This window comes from Delphinapterus leucas, chromosome 14, assembly GCF_059928025.1.
Source record: "Delphinapterus leucas isolate spDelLeu-1000000601 "Yukka" chromosome 14, BTC_Dleu_Yukka2, whole genome shotgun sequence".
Classification (NCBI taxonomy): domain Eukaryota; kingdom Metazoa; phylum Chordata; class Mammalia; order Artiodactyla; family Monodontidae; genus Delphinapterus; species Delphinapterus leucas.
This window is the reverse complement of record NC_143142.1, coordinates 16,808,067-16,820,717: the sequence shown is the minus strand read 5'-3', so window position 1 is coordinate 16,820,717 and position 12,651 is coordinate 16,808,067. Positions and strand designations below refer to the sequence as shown.

General features: G+C 49.4%; 1 protein-coding gene across 1 annotated transcript; it reads right to left on the bottom strand.

Annotated features, from left to right (window-relative positions):
• Positions 1 to 397: 397 nt before the first annotated feature.
• Positions 398 to 12,651, bottom strand: UNC119B (unc-119 lipid binding chaperone B). The gene is made up of 5 exons (XM_022550684.2): positions 12,393 to 12,651; positions 9,750 to 9,863; positions 6,187 to 6,310; positions 5,886 to 6,058; positions 398 to 3,974 (listed from the first exon to the last, which is right to left on the bottom strand). Exons 1-5 carry the CDS (start codon positions 12,634 to 12,636, stop codon positions 3,862 to 3,864), a joined length of 768 nt encoding a protein of 255 aa, XP_022406392.1. The 5' UTR covers positions 12,637 to 12,651; the 3' UTR covers positions 398 to 3,861.

The following is a 12,651-nucleotide window of genomic DNA, read 5'->3' as shown; positions in this document are numbered from 1 at the left end:
AGCATGTGGGACCTTCCCGGACCGGGGCGTGAACCCGTGTCCCCTGCATCAGCAGGCGGACTCAACCACTGCGCCACCAGGGAAGCCCCAAACTGTACTCTTAAATGAGGTGAATTTACTCTTAAATGAGGTATAGTTAAAACACACCTTAATGAACATGTTTTAAAAACATGTATATACATTTTTAATTCTCAAAGCACTCCATCAAAATGTAAAGCAAAAAATACTAAGCCTAAAGCTCAATACTGTGCCCTAATCACCCTAGAAACCAGCTCTACTCATTAAACCAATATTTACAGAAAAGCCACGTAAAGAAACTCAGAGCCCACCGCTACTCCATACCTGCCCGCCCCGTGACTCAAGGGGCCCAGTCAGGAGACCAGAGAGGGTACGCGCATACTGTGAAAATCTTTCTTTTATTACTGTCTCTTGTGGCAAAATAACATTTTATACAAATAAGTCACCTAGTTTACTTTGGACACAAAGACAATACAAACTGGAATAAGGACCTCAAATGAAGGGGAAAGGGGAAGAAGGACAGACCAGGCCATTAACGCTTCTTACATTCTGTGAAAAATAGATATACAGGGAAAAAAATAGACTTTCACAAGTTCAGTGACTTTACATGATCGTTTGTGCAACAAGGGGTAAATCCACCTCCACCAGACCCTTCTTGTACCTAAGATGTCCTGTGACGCGGAATGTGAGAAGCATGGTGATCTGACAATTGGGTCCCTAGGCCAGGCACGGCAGCACCCTCTGCATCAGGGGTCCACACACACAGACGAGTCTGTGCTATGATTCTGAGAACTGTCCCCATTCCCCAACCTCACTGACGTCAGAGTGACAACGGCCACCAGAAGGAAGGGACGTTACAGAAAAAAAAAGAGAGTACCCTGGGAGCCTATCGAGGGTGGCAAGACACACTAAAGCAAGACTCACCCAATCTGTACATTAGACACAGCCTATTAAGTCCATTCCGGAAATGAGTCCCACTTCAACTGAAGAAACAAGCTGAAGATTCCCCCAGCTACTGCCACGTCAAGAATCTCCAGTCTCTGCATAGCCCCAACGCCCCCAAATCACCGCCCCTATTTGAGAACTGGATGGCCCAAAGACTGTGAGGTCTTCAGGAAGGCCGACATGGCCCTGAAAAGTACTTTCCTTGCAAGACAGCTCTGAGCTAACACACGAGGAGAGGATGACCTACTTTATCCCAGGACTACTTTTACTTATTTCCTCTGTTTACTCTTTAAAACATAGAATAAAATAAGCCAGGATCTTCTTTGCAGCAGCTGAAAGGGCATCTTAGCCCAAAAGCTCCACAGGAAAAGAGAGTCGCTCTCCCAGGAGACTCCAGGCCAGAGGGACAGGAAGGAGCAAGACACAAGAGGGAGGGGTGCAGGCAGCAGGCCCCCCGGCACCAGCTGGGCCTGTCAGTCTGCTGGAATGTGTTCCCTTTAGGTGCTTCCTCTCAGGTACCAGCTCTGAACAGAGGGCACGGTCTCCCCAGGCAAGTAGGTTTTCTCCTCCCATCTTATTGCCCACAGGTAACTGCTATCAATAGCCCAGACTCCTTAACAACATGGCCTCCTGATTCAGCTTCTGATGAGTTCAGCTACTTTCAGAGAAGGTATGACTTCCAATTCTCTCCCCAGTTCGGGTACAAAAGCTTGAATTTCAGACTTACCCTAGCTAACACCCCAGAGAGGTAATGCTTCTCAAGGTTTCCTGAGTAGCTAGCCACAAGAATCCAGAGTCCCAGGTACAGAACACCAGACCTTCAGGAGCAGAAGACAGCAAATCCCTGTGCTGTTGGGCACAGACCGAGCACTTGGCCTCAAAACGGTCTCCAGTGAGACTAAAGCAAGCTCTTGGGAAGAGGATACAGCACTATTCAAGCCAGAATGCCTGCCTCCTCAGCCCTCTTCCCAGCAAAAGCTAACACTGCAGGTAAGAGACAGCCCACTAGCCTACAAGACGTGGTCTGCCTGGGACACATTTCCAAGACACACTCTACTGAGCAGAGTTCTGGGCAGCTCCAGAAACCACAACCTAGATAATAATTAAACATCAAATAGTAGAAAAACTCTCCCGACTGGGTTCTGTCACAGAGAGAAGGGGTTATTCTGAAGCTCAATGAACACAAATCTGTTGAGGGAGCCCCAGTGAGAAACAGAAGGTGAAGAGGCAGTGCTGATGTCTGTCCGGCAGTGTATGGGATGGAGCCACACATAAGGCACCTGGATTTGCAGCCGACTCCAGTTCTGGGATTCACCGGTCTGGGGATGAGTAGCCCACCCTGCAGGGAACCCGGTCTCTTCCTCCCTCGGGGGTTGGGTGCAGTGCCAGCACACAGGGCTAACCAGGGTTTTCTCAGTGAGGAAGTTGCCAGCATCTGGCACAGCCCAGACTCTCGCCTGGCACAAAGCACTGGACCACGGTTCAAGGCCACTCACGCTCTAGAATGCAAACAGGGAGCAACACCGGTCAGTGAAAGCACAGGAGCATCTGTGGCAAAGCGCTGGCCCTTCTCTCCCTGGCTCCACCTGGCCTTTCTCCCAAGCACCTAGGGAGACAGCTCTCTGGTCACAGATACCACGTACCTGGGCCCTTCCTACTGTGACCTTTCTAGCAATGCTAAACACTGGCCGCAGCAACAGTCTTATCAGAGGGTCAGGAGTTGGGCCTGAGCACTTAAATCGCCCGCACAGTCGGACAACAGTAGGGAGCTGAAGCGCGGACAGCCCATCCAGTGAGGCCTGAGGGATGTGTGAGGAAGATTATTGAGAACACGTCTCTCTGATAGACCACCTCAGCTGATTTCCCCCTTTCCCAATGCCCAAAGCCATTCCAAGTGGCAGATATTCCAAAACCATTCCAAAGGACCAGAAACCACATTACTTAGGTCTGACCAGCCAGGATGATTCCAGGAACTACTTCAGTACAAAAGCAGGTACGACATGACCCAGATTAGCCCTGGGAGCCTGACTGATACTATCAGAAGTCTGGCCACACATCCTATATGCTGGGAATGCCACTGACATTTTATAAAGCCTCCCCACAAGAAGCTTAGAAATAAAAAAACAAAATACAATAAGGCCTGCTCTGGCCTCCAGAGATACTACAGTTCCAAGAGCAAAACTGACACATTGTATTTCAGGAGAAACTCAAAAGTTAGGAGCCAGGAGAAGCAGAGCAAGCTCATCTTTCCTCTGGAAGGAGAACAGGAAGGCACTGCCAGGTTGAAACCTCAGTGGAGCCCCAGGAGGACCGGCTGAGGATCCGGAAGTCAGACAGATAAACGGCCCCTACGTAAGACAGATCCTTCAGTTTGGCAGCCTTGCCCACCCCAGTGCCTCAACTCCTGGCACCACTCCTTCCCTCTGCCCCCCAAGTTGGTTTAGGACGATGCACAGGCTGAGGTCAGAGTGTGCTGATGGCGACCCCGCAGGCGAGAGGAGTCTCAGCTTCCCACAGCGCCGCTGAACCTACAGAAAAGCCTTCTCTCCCCGGCACAGCTCTGCCTGGAGAGACCCAGGCTCAACAGGACAACCCAGAGGAGCCATGACTACATGAAAATAAACTTTCTATTTTTATCTGGATTCCAGGAGCCTTATGCTAAGTTTTACTATAGTACCTCCGTGACCTAAGGGGCAGGGAAAAAAGGAAGAAAAAATACTGGGGAAGGAAACACAGCACTGCTTGGCACCTCTCTTGGAGCATAGGAAACTGCCACCCCAGCCTCGGCTTCCTGGGGCCAGGTTCCAGATGTGTGTTGACAGACCGCAGCTTCAGCCACCTCCGTGCACCAGGACCTTGGGCCACAGCAAAGCACCTCCCCGTCCGCTCCTGCCACAGCTACTGGCCCCCGTTATAGGCATAGTCAGCCTTGTTGTGCATTATCAGCTTGTTGTCGACAAAGTAGAAGCTGTCAGAACGGGTCTCATAGGGATTTTCAATCATCAGACGAACTGCAAGTCAGGGAAAGGAAAAAAGCAAAGACTTATGTGTGAGTCTGCCCCATGGGCCAGGTGGGATAAAACTTAGCATTCCCTCTAAAATTCGTAAACCAGCCCTTCCTGAAAATGTGAGCACACGCTGTCAGAATAATAGGGTCAGAACAGAGGGAGCCAGGCCTTGAGAGCTGGGGAGACCTGGGGACCACAGAGGCCCCCAAACTGAGCATGCTGTCCACTTCAACAGAAGGATGCAACCAGCTCTGGACCTGGCCCTCCGAGGCCATCGCCAGCCTGGTGCTCCGTCAGAACCCCAGGGAGAGGTGCCCACCCGTTTGCCAACAGGCACCACAGCAGCCTGTTGACTTGGTGCTTCTGGTCCCCACCTCTAGACACTCTGGTCCAAATTCAGAAAGCTGGGCCTCACTGTGCTCACGTCCCGCAGGCAACCCTGACAACAAAGGAATCCCAGGTGCGCATGGATGTAGGGGCACAAAGGGCAAGGAGCCTTCTCCAGAGGTGGCTCGGGGTATTAACTTGCCAACAATCCAGCAAAGGGTGAGCTTGTCTTGGGATCCAGATTTAAATCTTCTGTTTGTTCTGGCAGTTGCCCCAACCTCTTTAACCGTAACTGGAGGGTCAAGAGAACTGCGAGTCGCTACCTCTGGTTGGTTCTGCGTCAATGGTCACATGCTATTCTGAATCCTCTGGAGGAAATGCTGTTGCTGACCACAGTTCTCAAAAGGAGAGCTGACTGTTTCAAGTTCTTTGAACTCAGCCAGGCCAGAGTTATTTAGTTCATATCCAGAATATTGACCCCCACGCTCTTTTAGCTTACTTGGCTTCAAGAAGAAAAAGTTACATGGCCTTAGATAAAAACTTGAAATACTGTACGTAATCTTTTCTCGCAAGCATCTACACATCCCAGCCCAGCCTGGGGAGCGGGCTTCAAACGAGGATCCTAACAGTTGATGCGGTCATCAACGCCCTGCCTACTCCTCAGCAATCCTCACTTTACCTGGGAACAGTACTGCTGCACCAGTCAAGAATACCTGTCAGAAAATGACAATTTTAAGGACCTGGGATTCTGAGAAAATTGGTCGGTGTATGTAGACCTTCGCCAACAATCCAACTAAACTCCACCACTACTCACAGGATCCCACTCACATCCTGAATGCTCTAGAACAACCTTCCCTAATTCCTCACAGGGGATGCTAATGTGAGAGGGCCAGACCGAAGCCATGGGAATACACAGCCTGTTCTTCCTCTGTCATTCAGTCCATCTCCTCCCCGGGCCAGCCTTCTCCCTCCGGCGCCTTCCCCAGTTCTTCCTCCCCAGAACTACAGGGTGACTCTTCCTCAGACACGGCTTCCCTCACATTACTCCTTCTGCTCCAAACCTCTAACAGCTTCCTAGCGCCTGCTGGATCTATTCTAACAGTTTCATCTAATTAACCTTCTACCTGCAGAGAATGAGAAAGAGGTAGTCCTCAGGACTAGAATTCTACTTAGCCCACAGTTTCCCATGTAGTTCTGATTAGGGAAAAAGCAAAGGGCTAAAGGAGTGCCGAGCAGGAGCCGGTGACTAGAACACAGTGAAACCATGACTGGCCGTGTATCGAACTGGACTCCCAGGGATTGTCAGGGGCCTCCTCTTATCTCCCTCAGCCACTCTCTTCCCCGCAGCAGGCATCTAAAAGGGATGGCCTGTATTAAAACCTTCAATGCTCCCATGCAGGCAGAGTCAGAGTTTGAAACATGAGACAGGAGCAATAGGAAACGAGAAGCCTGAGGTCGAAAGACTAGAGACGCATCATGTCCCTATTTCTCTGCAAATGAGGTCGTTGGACTAGATGGATTTCATTTCAAGGTCTGTTCCTCTAGCCTGAAGAATCCAGGATGTTCTGAAAGTCAGGGGATACGTACTGACATCCTCAGAAAGCTGGGGAAACTCATAGATATGTTCACAAGTGTTCCTGCTGCTGGGGATGCAGAAGCCGAAATCAAAGTCAAAGTTTTTCAGCAGGCGTTCCCGGAAATAGTGCCGTTCGATCATCCGGAAGTTTGACACAGGTTTGTCTCCCACCGTGAACTCCACCCTGCAGAATAAATCTCTGTGAGCCTGACTTTGCCTCCTCCCTCCTCTAAAGCCAACCCCAAACCTAACAGAGAACATTCTTCTCTGAACCAGAAGAACGTCCCCCCTTCAGGAAATGCTGGTACTCACGTGGCGCCCACGGTGCGGAGGCGGAGAAATGCTGGCGTGAACTGATAGCGGACGAAGCGGCCAGCACTGACATCCACATCTCCGCCTGCCGCCGCCACCACCTCCTCCTCCTCCTCCTCCTGGTCTGCAAGAGCACACGGAAGCTGAATCACCATCTCGGCAAAGAGCACGACCGATCAGCAGTACTGACACCGACACCGATATGGCAGGGCAGCCAGTACTCACTGAGCACATGCTGTAATTCCGGGCCCCGTGCTGCACGCCTCACAGGATCCTGTGATCCTGTAGATTTTGTCTTCATTTTATCTCCACTTTAAAGACCAGGAAGCTCAGACTCAGAGAGATTAGCTAACGTGTCCAAAGTCGCCCAGATATAGGCAGACCTCAGAGAGATTGCAGGTTCAGTTCCAGACCACCATGATAAAGAGAGTCACATGAAATTTTTGGTTTCCCAGTGTATACAAAAGTTATGTTTACACTTTACTATAATCCATTAAGTATGCAATAGCATTATGTCCAAAAATAACAATGCACACGGCTTAACTTAAAAATAATGCTGCTGGGGCTTCCGTGGTGGTGCACTGGTTGAGAGTCCGCCTGCAGAGGCAGGGGACGCAGGTTTGTGCCCCGGTCTGGGAGGATCCCACATGCCATGGAGCGGCTGGGCCCGTGAGCCATGCCCGCTGAGCCTGCACGTCCAGAGCCTGTGCTCCACAACGGGAGAGGCCACAACAGTGAGAGGCCTGCGTAGCGCAAAAAAAAAAAAAAAAAGTGCTGCTATATTCAATATCCTATAATAAACCATAATGGAAAAGAATATGAAAAAATATACACATGTATAACTGAATCACTTGGCTGTACACCAGAAAATAACACAACACTGTAAAAAAAAACAACAACAACACTGTAAATCAACTATACTTCAATAAAAAAAATTTTTTTTAAATGCTGTTGAAAAAAATGGAGTCAATAGACTTATTCAATGAAAGGTTGCCACGAACCCTCAGTTTGTAAAGAACACAATATCTGTGAAGCACAGTAAAATGAGGTACGCCTGTAGTAAATGGAGGGAGCAGGGATGTGAATCCGGGTCCATCAGACTCAAGGCCTGTTCTTAAACACTAAGCTGTTTGCCTTTTATATAATCTGGGGCCTTGGGCCATATCCTAACGGTGAAGCCTGAAACACCAGCTGGGTGGCTGTGACATGGTCTCTGCTATACAGACTAGGTCTGCTGTTGACCCAGTTAAAGTGCTTGCTGCTACCAAAAGAATGAGGCTATAAAAGTTGAAACTATTCAAAAGGCACCTTCAAAGAATGCAAAAATTTCTGACATAGCAAAGACAAATCCCTAGAAATAATTGTGCTATTTAAATGGAAGACACTGACCTATAGCCTTGGGGTACTGCACTTCCTTGGACTAATGCCTATTCCAGGCCATACCAGGCCCAACACTCCGAGCACCTGGGAAAAGGTGAAGCAGATGTGCCATGAACCAACATGTGAGACCTGAGAGAGGGTCCACAAGAGTAACAACGGGCTCTGGTCTAGTCCACTCCTGAACCCAGGAATAAAAGATTTGTAAAATGAATCAGAGAACATTCTAATGTAAACAAGGAGTTAGTTCCCTCTCTAGTAGCTACAGCCACCCAGTATCCAGCAAGGGTATTTTTTCCAGTTCCAGGCTGAACATAGGTGCAGTAAAAGAGGAGTCTTTTTCAGCATCAAACATCTCTGCCTGTGACAAGCCCAAGAGGAGCTGGGCAACCAGACTGAGTAGGGGTTCAAAGTCAGAGACTCCACAGCCCTGGCTCCAACAATGGGATTCAAAAAGGATCACACCAAACCTTCTCAGCGATTCGAACTCATCCAAACAAGTGCTGTAGGAGGGCACTGAATCAGTGTGTGCGTATTCTTAGTGAATCAAGATCCTTAAAGGTAAAGACTGGATGGGTCGTAAATCAAGGTATTTTTACAAAATCTGCAGCTGACCTTCTTCTTGAGATTTAGTTTTATACTGAAATGACTATTCTGAGCCCAGTCTCATGCAAATCCATACACCTGAAGTAGCCCTGGGGTCCTGGGAACATCTTAAGTACTAGGACCTGTGGCTTAGAGATACGAACAGCACAGACCCAGGAAGCTGGCTGGCCCTGACCCTCCCAATACAAGATTTAAGTACCCACAAGCTTGAGCCTTTAGATGCCCTGGTCAGTACTAGATTATGACAGCATAAAGAATACTGGGTGGTGAGACTTCCCTGCTGGTGCAGTGGTTAAGAACCTGCCTGCCAATGCAGGGGACACGGGTTCGATCTCTGGTCCGGGAAGATCTCACATGCCGCAGAGCAGCTAAGCCCGTGCGCCACAACTACCGAGCCTGCGCTCTAGAGCCCGCGAGCCACATCTACTGAGCCCATGTGCCACAACTACTGAAGCCCGCACGCCTAGAGCCCATGCTCCACAACAAGAGAAGCCACCACAATGAGAAGCCCACACAACGCAACGAAGAGTAGCCCCTGCTCGCCGCAACTAAAAGCCCACGTGCAGCAACAAAGACCCAAAGCAGCCCAAAAATTGATTAATTGATTTCAAAAAAAGAATACTGGATGGGGTGAGGAGACCAGTGCTCTAGCCTTGGCTGTATAATTAATCTGAGCTGAGACTTTTTCATGAAAGCCTTTTGACTTATCTGGGTTACCAACAGCTGTCTTACCAAATTTACAGGCTCTTTCTGAATAGCAAATCAGATGAGAAAAGCTTGGCAAAAAGAGTCATCAACACAGACCATGACTGATACTCTGAAGGACTATCTAGGGTGGTGTTCTAGTAACTAACTCCAGGGGGTGCTCCATTTCCAGTGATGTGCTCCAAAGACCTACGTGTGGTCCCCTGGTCAGAAATGAATCACCTGGAACTGCAACACAAGCACAGGAAGTGTCCATTCAAAGCTACCTTAAGGGGTCCCAAGTAGATGAGTTCACAGGTCTGGGCCTTCTGTTCATCCAGAAAATGGCAGATATTAAAGTCCAAACTAGGACTTACTGGGAAATCTGAGACACTATTTAAAGGAAAGGGCGTGAGAAGACACTGCCTCATGATCTGGACTGGAATCCTCCGTATCACCCTTCCAGAGTGTCCCCAGGACTCAAGGTTCAGGTAGGCTTCCTCATTGGAGTTTAATTTCAAGGATTCCTTTCCTAAGTGGAGGAAACATGGTAAGATCAAAGGGCAGAGGACCTTAGGAAAGTCACCTGGAAATTCTGGGCCTCAGTTCCCTTATCTGTAAAATAAGGATAATAACCCCCCACGGAGGTGTGAGGATTACATGAACTGATGTAAACAGAAAGATGTGGAACACAGTGACCAGCGCAGAGTAGATACTCAACAAACATCAGCCTCTCAGCACAGCTTCAAGCCAACAGGCCCACAGGCAGGCTTCAGGAGGCGGCTGGAAGCAGGCCGCTGGAGTCTGTGACACAGGATGCAATGGCACACAAAAACTCAAGCATGAAAGACCTTTTGCTCCAACTGTCAAGTGACTACTGCAATACTAAGGCCTACCTGACACACAAGGTTTGGCAATCTCAAAAAGCACTGTCCCGGTCTCCAAATCTCGAATTTTGAAGCGTGTGAAATCAATACTGTAGACATTGTCTTCGGGTTTACATAAATAATCTGAAAATGAGAGAGAGAGACCAATGCCGTTAAATAATCCTCCAAATCCACCATTTCTTTCTCAAGTTTTGAAGCAAACTCAGGTTTTTTTCTTACACAATTCACTTAAAATACACCCCAAAACTTCCTTTTATGTTATAAGCAAAAGTTGTGTGGAGAGAATTAGGGGATCCAGGAAAGAAAAAAAGTGCATGGGCTTGTGTGGATGAAAGATTACTGTAACACTTTAGAAATAGGGATGGTAAAAGGGGATTTCTTTGGAAACACTTCAAAAATGGCCTATAAAGCTTTCATTGCATATCACAACAGGATAGAATTTTTTTTAGAAATCCATTTTAAAACATTTATGCTGATCTAATGGCTAATATGGTGACCGTATCACAAAGCACAGATCAGCAAACTTTTTCTGTAAAGGGTCAGATCATGAATAATTTGGGCTTTTGGCCACACAGTCACTATCACAACTACTCAGCTGTGTCGCTGTAGCACAAAGGCAGCCACAAACATGGAAATGAATGGTGTGGCTGTATTCTAATAAAACTATTTATAGACACGAAATACAAATTTTATATAACCATGTGTCCCAAGATTTTTTTTTTTTCCAACCATTTGAAAAGGTTAAAACCACTCTTAGCTTGTGGGCTGCACAAAACCAGGTGGTGGGCCATACCTACCCAGGCAGCAGGACGGATCTGCTGTGGAGGGCGTGAGGCCAAAGTGAAGTAGAGTCCCCAGAAACCTGATCAACTAATCAAAACAGTGCTGATCAAAGACAATTTCATTGATTTCTTTCTCTCATGACTCCTGAGAGCATCTTCTCCACAACTCACTTTGACACTTTATCTTATACTGCCTGTTTGTGTTAGCTGTTTCATGTTTTACAAGCTGACTCTCCAATAAGGTGGCAAACTTGAGAGCTACTGATTATTCTGTAACTCCCAAAAGTGCTGAGATTGATTCTGCACCTTTAGAGGGGACTCAATAAATAACCTGCTGAACGGAACAGACTTTAAGAAGAGTAAAGAATCCAGAGGTCACCAAGCTGACTTGTGACTTTCTCCAATAAGCTGCTGAGGTGTGTGTGAGCAATGGCACCATGCTCAAGCTCCTACACAGGACCTGAGTGCTCTCCTAGAATGCCGCTTAGGGCCAGGCATTAGAGTGGCCTAATTCACCTTTGGTATCAGGAGAAAGCATGGGGTGAGAAAGGTGAGGTGGTGAGCATTTCCGTACCTTCAGAGCCCCAAATGAAATCTGGGTCAGAACAGAAGCAGCTTTTTCACAATGTTTCTATGAAACAGAATAGCAAGACCTTCTAAAGATATACTCAGGCATGCAAAGGACAGTCCCAACCCAAACAGTGATGGAAAATGGGGATATGAAAATGCCCAGACTCAAATTAAAGCTATTTTAGGAGATGGGAATTCCCTTTCATACAGGCTGGACCAAGGCCTATCCCCCCAAACTGTCATCCTCAAATCACTGGGGGCGGCCTCCATCTCCCTGAGGGACACCTGAGCACCCCTGGGCTGCCGACTAAAGCAATTCAGCAGATAATAGGACGGCAGCCTTTAATCCATCAAGGGAGTGCTGGTGCTTCAACGTTAGAAGTCTGGAGGACAGGGCCGGCTGGGCAAGCAGGGTCTAACCAACTGACTGCAAACTCTTAGCGGGGAACAGCAGCAAGAAAAAAGGCATCAAGTCAGGGGTTGGCCTGGAAGAGAACAGAAAAGAGGAAAACCAGGACAGGGGGTGAGCTATATATTTCTCCCCACCCCTCGTACTATCAATGAAAAGGTGTAGGACGGTTGCATTTTATGCAAGAAATGCATCTCTAACACCCTGACATATTCTTAATTCACTGGAACAAGTGTCAAAAGCAGGATTCACATTTTGGTTTTGTACGTGAACTGAAACTTTATTAATATTTTTTTAATGCGGCACGAAATGCCACGGCAATGTATTTGAGGAAGGAGGAGCCCACCTGCACACAAAGGGGCAACGCTAGGGACCCAAAGAGGTAGGGGGCCAAGGCAGGCTGGAAAGGGGGCGGGGCTGTCAGGGGCCGGAGGGGAGGGAAAGGCAGAGAAAGCAGCTAGGGTAGGGGTCTGGGCTGGCAGAGGGCGGCAGAAGCTGGCTGTAGACAGGTTGAGGGGGCCTAGCTGGTCAGGAACTTCACTGATGGCTGGGGGGCAGCGGCCCACTTCCCAGGGTCAGGAGGATCCGGTTAAGCCAAGGCGGGCCCCCACCCAAACAGATCCAGCTGAGGAGGAGAACGGCCGGGCCTGAGGGCCCAGCGGGGACGGGCCACAGGGAAGCCTAGCGTGGCCGGACTCAGAGGAGAGCAGTCAAGCCCAGGAGAACCCCTCCCGACCAGGTCTAGGTGAGGGTGGGCAGCGCGGCCCGGCCGGCCGGGGGCGCCTGGGTGGACACCCTCGGCCGGCCGAGCGGCAAGCGGCCAGCTCCACTTAGTCTACAAGGGGCGCAGGGACCGGCGCGAGGGGAGGGCGCGGCCGGCCCCGCACTTACTCTCTGTGACCCGGCTGAGGCGCAGGACGTGCTCGGGCCGGATGGTGTCCAGAGCCAGCAGCTCCTGCTCCGTAACCGCTGCCCCGATGCCGTCGTCGGCCGCGTGGTGGGGCGCCTGCCGCCGCGCCTTAAGCCTGTTCAGGACGCCGCCGCCAGCCTTCTTCTTCTCCTCCTTGCCAGTCACCAGCCCCCCGGGCCCAGCCGCCGACCCCACGGCCGCAGCCTTAGAATTCGACCCGCTCATCGCTCCGCCGCCAAG